Source organism: Pistacia vera, unplaced genomic scaffold (assembly GCF_008641045.1).
Source record: "Pistacia vera cultivar Batoury unplaced genomic scaffold, PisVer_v2 Contig1427, whole genome shotgun sequence".
In the NCBI taxonomy this organism is placed as follows: Eukaryota; Viridiplantae; Streptophyta; class Magnoliopsida; order Sapindales; family Anacardiaceae; genus Pistacia; species Pistacia vera.
In genome coordinates, this window is record NW_022195497.1 from 16,726 (window position 1) to 26,702 (window position 9,977).

General features: G+C 35.9%; 1 protein-coding gene across 1 annotated transcript; it reads right to left on the reverse strand.

The window, feature by feature from the left end:
* Window positions 1-229: 229 nt before the first annotated feature.
* LOC116123514 (extra-large guanine nucleotide-binding protein 1-like) lies at window positions 230-5,849 on the reverse strand. The gene is made up of 8 exons (XM_031409275.1): window positions 4,776-5,849; window positions 4,539-4,676; window positions 4,352-4,456; window positions 4,087-4,260; window positions 3,079-3,256; window positions 2,027-2,259; window positions 1,406-1,572; window positions 230-1,310 (listed from the first exon to the last, which is right to left on the reverse strand). The coding sequence occupies exons 1-8, from the start codon at window positions 5,727-5,729 to the stop codon at window positions 731-733; spliced, it is 2,529 nt and encodes an 842-aa protein (XP_031265135.1). The 5' UTR covers window positions 5,730-5,849; the 3' UTR covers window positions 230-730.
* Between the last annotated feature and the right edge of the window lie 4,128 nt (window positions 5,850-9,977).

Consider the following 9,977-nt stretch of genomic DNA (forward strand, 5'->3'; position numbering starts at 1 on the left):
TTAACGATGGTGTTTAGTAATGAGCTGTCTGGATTCAAATCATCAATAATTAGGGGTGAAATCGACTCGAGTAGAGTTTGGTTGCTACAATATTGAGTTTGAGTTTGAGCCTGGTCGAGCTTGATGAATTGAGTTTGAACTCGAATTCGGTACCTAAAACTCGAATTTGAGCTCGTTTAATCGAGTTTTAGTCTAACTTTTTGATCTTAATCAAGTTTTGGTTGAGTTTTTCGAGCTTTTTGAGTTCGGGAGCTGTCAGACATGACCTAATATTCTTGCTTTAACAGAAACTTTGGATTAATTTACTGTAACCATGTCAACAACCCTGTAATAATTCAGATCCCAACTTTGTAAGTATAATCCCAACTTTGCAAGTGTAATGCTATTCCGGTGATAAAAATGGATAGCATTATAGCAATTTGGAATGGAATGGACAGAAAAAATAGTGAGATAATTGTTTCACTTGCTAAATCTGCAATTGCAGACAGCTTTCATTCAGCTCTATGTATAAAAGAATCTAACTTCCAAGAATGATACATTCATCTTGTATCCCCGTTCTGTATTTCCTTATGTATCCAAAACTCCGAATCCACATGTGTGTATATAAGTATACACTATACACAAGTATTTGCTCCAGAAAGTTAATAAAGCAAACACTTTTACTTCTACTGCTACTAATCTTTCTAACGCATGTAAGATTTAGAAGCATTTTGTTTATACTGAAACAAAATCATGATGATGAGCTTGCCTCAAAGTCGTATGACGACTCATTGTTAGTGTAGTTGAGTTGATCTTCGTCCCAATTCAGAATCTCCCTTGCATATCTAAGAGCTTTGTCAACGGTCTCGTGGTCCAAGCCGGTAACCAGTGAAACGAACAAGTTACGATCAGTAAGGGAATTGAACAATCTCTTGAACTGCAATGCAATGTAGTGGAAAGCATATTGAGCCCGAGGAGCATTGTTATTTCTTCTGCTGCTGTTGTTGTAATTGTGGCTGATAACTGTATTGAAGTCACGGAACCATTCACATTTAGTGAGAGGAGATTGTTCAAGCTTTTCCTCAAGTATATCAAAATTGTTAAGTAATAGAAGGAAGGCTTTTTCTTTGAAGGTTGGATGAGTTACAATGTTTTCGAAAAGTTGCCTGCTGGCCAACATCTTGTTAGTCAGAACTCCATTGTTACCTTCGAAAAACTCATCATAGTCAGTCAAGGAAACACAAAACATGACAATGTCAACATCTTCAAACATTTCTAGCCACTTGCAGTTCTCTCCAAGGTTTCTTGGATGCACTCTAATGAGTTGATGCCTGCAATTATCAAGCAAGAAATAGCAAGTAAAAATGACCAATTTAGTGTCCGTTGCTCATACAAGTAAATTTGAGTGCAGAGATTAGAGAGTAACCTGAGTGAGGAGTCATAATTCTGATATTCTGATTCAATGGAGCTCTGATGTGGTGGCTTTGGAAATGAAAATTCCATGCAAGACAGCTCATTGGATGAGGTAATTTCCTCAGCATACAAGATATCGAGATCCGAGGGTTCATAAGTTGTCCTTGAAATCTCAACAGCCTGAGAGGGAAGATAACTTTAATATTGAAGAATAGAAATAATATATTACAAGTCCAAATAATCATCTCTCCTTGTTCAGGTTTTAAAGAATTACGAGAAGAACAGAACCAACGGTTTCTATTTCAGATTAACTTCCACTTTAGCTTCATCAAAAACTATTGTCATGTATATATTCAAAATAAAGTAAGATATTAAAGCACATAATTAATATTAAGAAACCAAAATACTCATATATTTGGTAAGCAGCAAAATTTAACCACACAATACAGAAAGTATGTGCATTAATATTTATAACCTATATATGCTTATACAGGAAGCAATTGAACATCGATGGCAAACCAGCAAATCAAACAGATTATGGACACTTGTTGAGTTAAAAAAAAAAAGCGCAACCACAACCTATCAATTGTTTGTATTGAAATAAGCAGACAAGGACCATAGACAGAGATCTCACCCGTTCTAGGAAATAAGTAGCAACACTGGGTAGCAAGTCTAATTCATTCCTCCGGAGGTATGTGGCTTGGAAGGCTGCATCCTTCGACAACTCCTCAACAAATGGTGCATATTCACAGGTAGCCGCTGGGAATATGACTTCCAAATTACCAGACACCATGACTTTGATAAGCCAATCTGAAAAAGCTTTCAGTTTTGGACAGATAGAATATAATGTTTTTTCATCCATCAGGCCTGTATTGATGACATAATGAATAAATTCAGAATCCATCCGATAAAAAATAAAAATAAAATCTAATCTGAATTTCTCCACACTAAACATAGTTAATTTTACTTTGATGAAGTTAATGTGAAACTTTTAATTATCAAATCCCACTCACACCAAGGTTTAGAAGGAGCTAACCATGTTTTAAAAATTTGGAGCATTTTATGATACCACATGAATGAGGTGGAAATACAATAGCACATGAACTTGGAAAGCATCATATGAAATATCTTTTAATGCAAGAGGCAGGAGATGGATCATAAAGATCAGAACTTTCAAGAAAGAGATCATATATGTTCAATACTTTAACATAAAGGATATAAATATCTTAAATTGCAAGTATCTAGGGAAAGCATTTTGATAGAATTTGAGGTGAGTTTGACTCCTCACCCAATAAGACCTTATTGAATGGGAGGATTACCACCTCTTATAACCTAATAGGCTTGAGCGTGCCTAGTCGGTGTGAGACTCTAACACTCCCCCTCACGCTCAAGCCCATATGTTGGGTCATACCTATTGATGGAGGTAGTTGCTGGCTCTATAACTCTTCACCCGTTGGTCAAGCGCTCAGCTCAACTAAACCTGGGCTATAATACCATGATAGAATTTGATGGGCCTGACTCCTCACCCAATAAGGCCTTATTGGGTGAGGAGTCAGGCCCCCTCAAATTCTATCACATTTTTATGTATCATCTGCATGCTCTAAACAAGATCTGATGATATCATTGAAAATAATTATCCATACAAGCTTAATGAAAAAGAAAATTAATAAAATTACAAGACATTACCTGAAGGACCAGGCTGATCAATAACCAGTTTTTTTCTTCTTTCAATCATACATTCTTCTTCAAATCGCTCACGACCCTCAAGCACAATACCAATATAGTGATACAAATTGCTTTGAATCATGACCTTGATATTTTGACGCTCATCTTCAGAGAAAGGAACATTGAACAGAAGCTTGGCCTGAAATAGGCATTCATTTCATCATGTATCTTTTTTACGAATGAATGACTAAAAACAAAATGAATATAAAAAAGAAAAAGGATGGTCAAAGTCCTAAGTTTGAGCCCACTGGAAAGAATAGAACTCGATGTTCATTTCACTAACAAATCACTGTTAAGCTTCCTTTCAATACAAATTAAGTGCTTGTTCCATATCACAACTACAAAAACCTAAAACAGTCCAGAAAAGCATATGAAGTTTTATGGTTTTCCAGTATTTCAATTTAAGCAACATATATCTGAACAGCAATGTGATTTGTGTATCACAAACATGCACATCAGTTGTCGCATATGTACAATTCTAAGTATCTAGGTGCTAATTAAAAGACACGAATACGCTCTTGTCTACCTATAGACAACCATAAAATGCCCTAATACAAGAGTGCAACCAAACTATTAATTGTTACTCCTAAACATTGCTAATTAACTCATATAATGAATTCCAAAAGTTGTTGTAGTAAAATAACAAAAGTATGTCATCTTTGTAAGTAATTTCAATGGTAAAATATTTTGCACATTATAAAGCCACGAATCTCTTCATTTGGTGAATTCAGATGTCAGCTTTTACAACTTTTTATAAGCATCTAACGTTTTCCATAAACCATTCCAGTAAAATCATAAACCCAGATAATGGCAAGGCATCAGAGAAATATCAACACAATTCTAATACCGGATATCTTAAATAGATACGAAATTCGCAATCAAACATTCACCAGAGTCAGATTAATAATACGTGAATAACAGCACAAGAGTAAGATAGTTAATTCCGTAAAATTTCCAATGAAGTCTTACCTGATTATATATGGTACTCGTGCCAGATTTTGTATCACCAAGCAAAAGAAGTTTACATAGTGCTTTGTGCTCAGGATAGCTTGGGTTAGCACCATTCAGTTCATCACCACCAGAATCCACACAATCAGGAGGGGTTGGCAAAGACAAGAGAGCACAAACAAACTTTATGGTACTCTGTAAAGTACATCCACAGTTGTCAATAATTGGATAAGTAAGATGGAATATGAAAATTAAGAAAACACATCAAATAATTATGCTAACATACCTTGCTCCATATTTGTCCCTTTATTTGATTCATTCCCTCTTCCTGATAGGAACCATCTGCGCTTAACCAAAAGTGAGGTTTTCCTTCACATTGCACTCTAGCTGCCTGCAACATTTAACAAAATCTTATGGATCTTAATGTTGAAAAGTTGGGATTGAAAGAACATGATTCTGTCCAGTAAAACAACCTTAAGCATCAATAACTCTTTTTTAGTTATCTCCCGATTGTTTATCAAGATATCTGTGATCCCATTACTAGCCTTTCGATCGATTTGACCCCCTACATTCAGCTGGGGGCTTATAATCTGGCACGGTTTCTGTCCTACCTACTCAATCAGCGACAACTAATCAATGATGGAGCAACAGAGTTAAACTCCAATTACTTAAGAAAAGATAACTAATAAGGAGTAGTGTTAGACGTTCACCTTTCCCCAAAAACCCGAAAATTTATCATACCAATAGTGCCCTGGATTTAGCTTTTTCGGTGGATTTGGGCAGCTCCGCAATATATGCAGCTCTTCCTGAGAAAGAGGTTTGCCATTCACAGACACACGCCGTGCTGGCAACTGATTCGCTGGGCAGGTTATTTCAGATCTCATTATATTTTTAACTTCCATCTCAGTCAGCAACCGCCTCAGCATCCGAGAAGCTTTCCCCAAGGTTCCTCTCTTAGCATCATCTATGCTGAAACCAATGCAAGTAACACATTTTCTTCCTTCTGGCATTGACCCCATTGCGCTCGGCAAACAGTTAGAGCAGTACTTTGCACCACAGACAATGCACACTTCCTTTTCAGTAAATAGATTTCCTTTCAAGCATTGATAGCATGAACCTTTCTTCCCAGGCCTTTCAGCCTGCGGTCTCTCTTGGTTGCTTTCGACCTCAGAATATTCAGATTCTTCAAGACCTACATCACTAAGATCAGGATCACTAAAAGTAACAACTGACGGTGTTTTAGCATGGCAAGGAGTTTCTTCTTCATTCAAATCCTCCTTTTTGCAAGAAAACGCTTCAAAGTAAACAGCGTGTGAACTTAAACCTGATCCTGTTGATTCCAAATTGCCAGGATTCATATAATCTTGAAATCCTACATCTGCCTCTCCCCTGTTATCATCAGGTAATTCTACACTTAAATGCATATTATCATGACAATCAGGACGTTCTAGTTTACCAGAAGCTCCTATTAGACCAGATAATTTGGGTGTGCTCTCAACACCAATCACACAATCCAAACTTTCACAAGAATTACATTGACTATCAAGACTTTTCAATCTACCTGAGCTTCTCCTACCCTCAGATGACTTGACCTTACAGTAATTACCAGTTAAGCGTCCAGATGCACCATTGCTATCCACCTGAGTTGGTACTACACGGGACATATTAGGACCAGTCGAGGACGCACCAGAGCTGGTCAGTGAACTGCTGGAAATCGATGACTCAGAGCTTAATTTTGGCTCCCTTGATGGTTTTCTACCTACAGGAGTACTTTTTTTAATTGGCTGGATGGCACAACAGGCATAATTTTTCTCAAAAGCCCAGTCATCTCCTAAATCTCAACTCAAAACCAGAACCCCAAATTCACAAACCTATCAAACACAAACAATCTTCTAGTAGCCCCCCCCAAAAAAAAAAAAAAAAATCAACTATTTCCACATACCCATAAACCAAAAATCACTAATCTCATAAACCCATGAACCAAAACCAATTATTTCAAAGAACCCAAGAACCAAAGGCACATATATCAATCAAGAATCTCTCAGCATAAACCAAAACACAGTTCGTTAGTTTTGTTCCCTTGAAGAAAAATAGATAGAAGCAAACAAAGAAAGAAAAAGAGGCGGTCAAACTTACACCAAACCAAACTCTAGTAAATTTGGCGGTAGTTTCAAAGAGTAGACTAGAGAAAGAGAAGGTTCTGTGAAAGTCACCAAGACAAAGTGACTGTTGGGGCATAAACGCAAATAAAGAAATGCAAAATTTTCTTGACTTACCACTAAACGACTGAAATTGAAACGAAGACTGGGTACTCATCCTCGTTTTTATGCTTCAACGAGTGAAGCAGGAACTTGCCAGGAATTGATCAGCACCCACGCGAGGAAGAGAAAACGTGGGTCTCGTTTAAATTGCGAAGCACTGTTTTGGCGGTTTATTTGTGAAGAAGGGTAAATCAGTCAGAAATGTACAATTAGTCGAAGCAGAAGTGGTGACCCCAGATTAACGATTAATTATATTTGATTATCTTAATAGAAATATAATTAAGGATAATTCATCTAAATTCTCTTAGGTATTAGCCTTTATCAATAAACCCCCTCTTGTTTTGTATATGACTTCAATCCCTTCTTGTTTGTTTGAGTTACAGAGTAGTACCATATGAACAGATAAGTAATATTTTTACCCCTATCAAGTATCAACTTGTGATAAATTACCTTGATGCCTATTGCCTAACGGCGGCCTCAAACTAGGGTGGGGGAAGGAAGAGCGGGGCTCCGTTCACTCTTTCACCAATCTATTGTCAAAACGGATGATAAAATATTAACATTTGACAAAACTTAAGGTGTCGAGAGTCATATAGAAAACTAAAGGGGGTTTATAGATATAGAGTATTCGATTAGGGGATTTAAAAACACTCATCAATAAATTTAATTCTCTTGCATTAAATAAGGGGCAAAAGTAAAACAAGTTGACCAAAAAAAAAAAAAAACTTAATTTATCAACTATCTTGTGGACTAATTCAGGATGAAATTAAAGAACATATTTTGATTGTAATTTGAAAATATTTTGAAGTTGGACCAAAAATATTGTCACAAAACCATCAACCATTTAATATTTGATAAGAAATTAATTATTATTTACAAAATAAAAATTTGGATCATTTCTTTAAATAAGTAATATTTTTTTGTATTTTGTTAATGCTTGAAGAAGACTAACACAACAATCCACCACCATAGCCTCCAGCTTAAATTGAGAATACTTAGATGGGAATCAAACTTGAAATCGTATACCTATTCATAGTATCCTCAATTCGCTCTAATCATCTGGGTTACCCGATAGGTTAATAGGTAGTCTTTTATATGTCTAAACATGAAGAAGACCAAAGAGAAATTTAGTGGAACTTCATTCATCCAATTTCCTACATGAACATTTTGGAGGAAAATTTCATCTCTACCTTGTTGAGAGATCATGGACCATAATAAGCCCATAGTAGATAGATGGGCTTCACAATAGGCCCATTTACAACTTTGTTATCCCCTAAGCCCATACAAGATTACAACGAATCTCAATCGTCTCAAATTCGCTTGCTCGTTGAAATGTTCTCAACGCTGAGAAACATGTACGAAAATGTGTACATGACTTGTTTAAATCATGGATCGAGATAAAATAGACACGGAACAAATTTTTTAATATCAATGATCAATAACCCTGAACTGCATAAGATATGAGCCGAGAACATAAACTCAACTATTCCATTCTTGTCTAATTTAGTAGACCAAAAACAAGTTTCATTAGTTTCACATAGATCATATTTTTGTCAAATCATGTAAGTCCATGGGTCATGAATAACAAATTATCTTCATGTTTCACATTTACTCACTGTGCAGTCCGAACAAGGAACATTCTTGAGTTCGGGACATCGTAAATAATAATACATGTATAAATTTTGACAAAATGTGATATAGAATGAATGTATATTGAAGTGATTGATTAACGATGATGAATAATACGGCGACAAAAAGTTAGAATCATATCAATTTTTTATACCCATAATTTGTATATATTATATTCATATAATTTTTAATCAGTAAACTTCATGGTTAGGTCAATGTTTTCATACTCCGATCGGGCCTTGACCCACTTGAATCGGGCCTTGACCCAGTGAAGGGGCCAATCCTGGGCTGGGCGGTTCAACTGACTGGTGACATCATGACATAATAAAATTTTAAAACTTTTCTGTGTTTGGGCAAAATGATGAATGTCTTGAGGGGATGGGGTCGTTCTTGCTTAGAATAGCTTAGAGGACAAACGAATAGTCGTTCATTCTCTTGGATTTGCTCATACCAATTTGAGAAAACCTAACTTGTTTTTGCTCATACCAATTTTCCAATCTTTTGAGAGAATCAAGTCCCTCTCTAATTCTTAATCTAAAATTCAAGAGAACTCAAATTAAGATAAAACTATAATCTTGTGTAGCAATAGCCAATAAGAAACACCAAAATGACTCATCCATGGATAGCTCAACAACAAGGGAAAATCAAAGGGGTTGTGTATGGCTTCAATTCACAATCTCAAGTTCAATTCCCAATTGGGTGCTAAGATAATGCCTTTATTTGTGATTTACCTAGGATTCTTAGTGCCTTTATTTGTGATTTACCTAGGAGGCCTTGGCGATGGGTAGATGTGGGAGAGCTTCCCGCGATGGGTAGATGTGGGAGAGCTTCCCGCGATAGGTAGTTACGGGCAAGGACGAATCTAGAAATTTCTGTTAGGGTGAGTCAAAATAAAAACTAATTACACATTAATATTTATGTTAGAGTAGATAAAAATCTAGAAATTGTACACATTAATATTTTTTTTTTTTAAATTTGAGAGTGGGCCAACTAGTACTACATTTACCCTTGAGTATGGGATGACTTCTTCTGAAGAATAGTTGAAGTACGTGTAAATTGATACAAATAACTCGTCTAACAAAAACATAAATAAATAAGAAAGACCAAAATGTTGTGTATAAATTAATATACACATGATGAGATGAACATAAAACTAAAGAAAATGAGAGTCGGCTGTTGATTGTTGAGTATAAACTGTGTAAGCAACTATACCAGAACATTGTCACTGAAAAGATATTCCTTTGCGGAAAGAGTGGAATATCCAGAACCATAATACCACATTGGACCAAGTTTTAACAGTATCTAGGGGCGTCCACACGTTGATTTTTGTGTCCTCAGTCAAAACCCATTTCCTCTTCGCTTCCAGAATTCACATAAACCTCTCTGTCTTCTTCTATATAAACCCTCTTAGTTTCCCTTCTCATATATTCTCATTCCAGCAAAGAGAGTGAAAAGAAATTAAGAGAGCAAAATTTCCAAGTGGGTTTGTGGTTTTTTTTATTCTTTAGTGGGAAAAATGTCAGCAGTGGTGGAAACATGGATGGGTGAGTTTGCAAAGCTGAGAGAGAAAGTTAGAGCCAGGAAGCAACTGTCATCAACAGTTCAAAAGAAAGAGCAGCAGCTTGTGAAGAAGAAAGACGAAGAAGTTGAAGAGAAAGAGAGCAAAAAGGTGGTTGAAAGAGAAACTACAATGTCTGAGGCTACTGTGTGTTTGCTTATGGACCGATTTGTGCCTTGGTGATCAACCCTTCTGTTCTGTGTAGTAAATATTTTGTTGTCAGTTTCATTTGTTAATTTTTAGAGAAAGAGTTATGAATGTGTAATATAAAAGTTTAAACATTTTGAACAAGTGTTTTCTGTATCTGGATTCTGTTGATTCAATCATAATACAGACCATGTTCATTTACATAAATAATAGATTAATTAATGTTAATTATAATCTTTTATCCAAATAATTAACTGAGGTTACATTTCATGTAAATCTGCAGATTGAAAAGTTTTAACGATGGTGTTTAGTAATGA

Bases quoted from the DNA above. Each gene is read 5' to 3' on its own strand.
- LOC116123514 (XM_031409275.1), bottom strand. From the start codon at position 5,729: ATGTCCCGTGTAGTACCAACTCAGGTGGATAGCAATGGTGCATCTGGA. The intron at 2,260-3,078 runs GTAATGTCTTGT...TCATCAATACAG, and splicing joins TGATCAGCCTGGTCCTTCAG to GCCTGATGGATGAAAAAACA. The intron at 1,573-2,026 runs GTGAGATCTCTG...CTTCCCTCTCAG, and splicing joins CTACTTATTTCCTAGAACGG to GCTGTTGAGATTTCAAGGAC.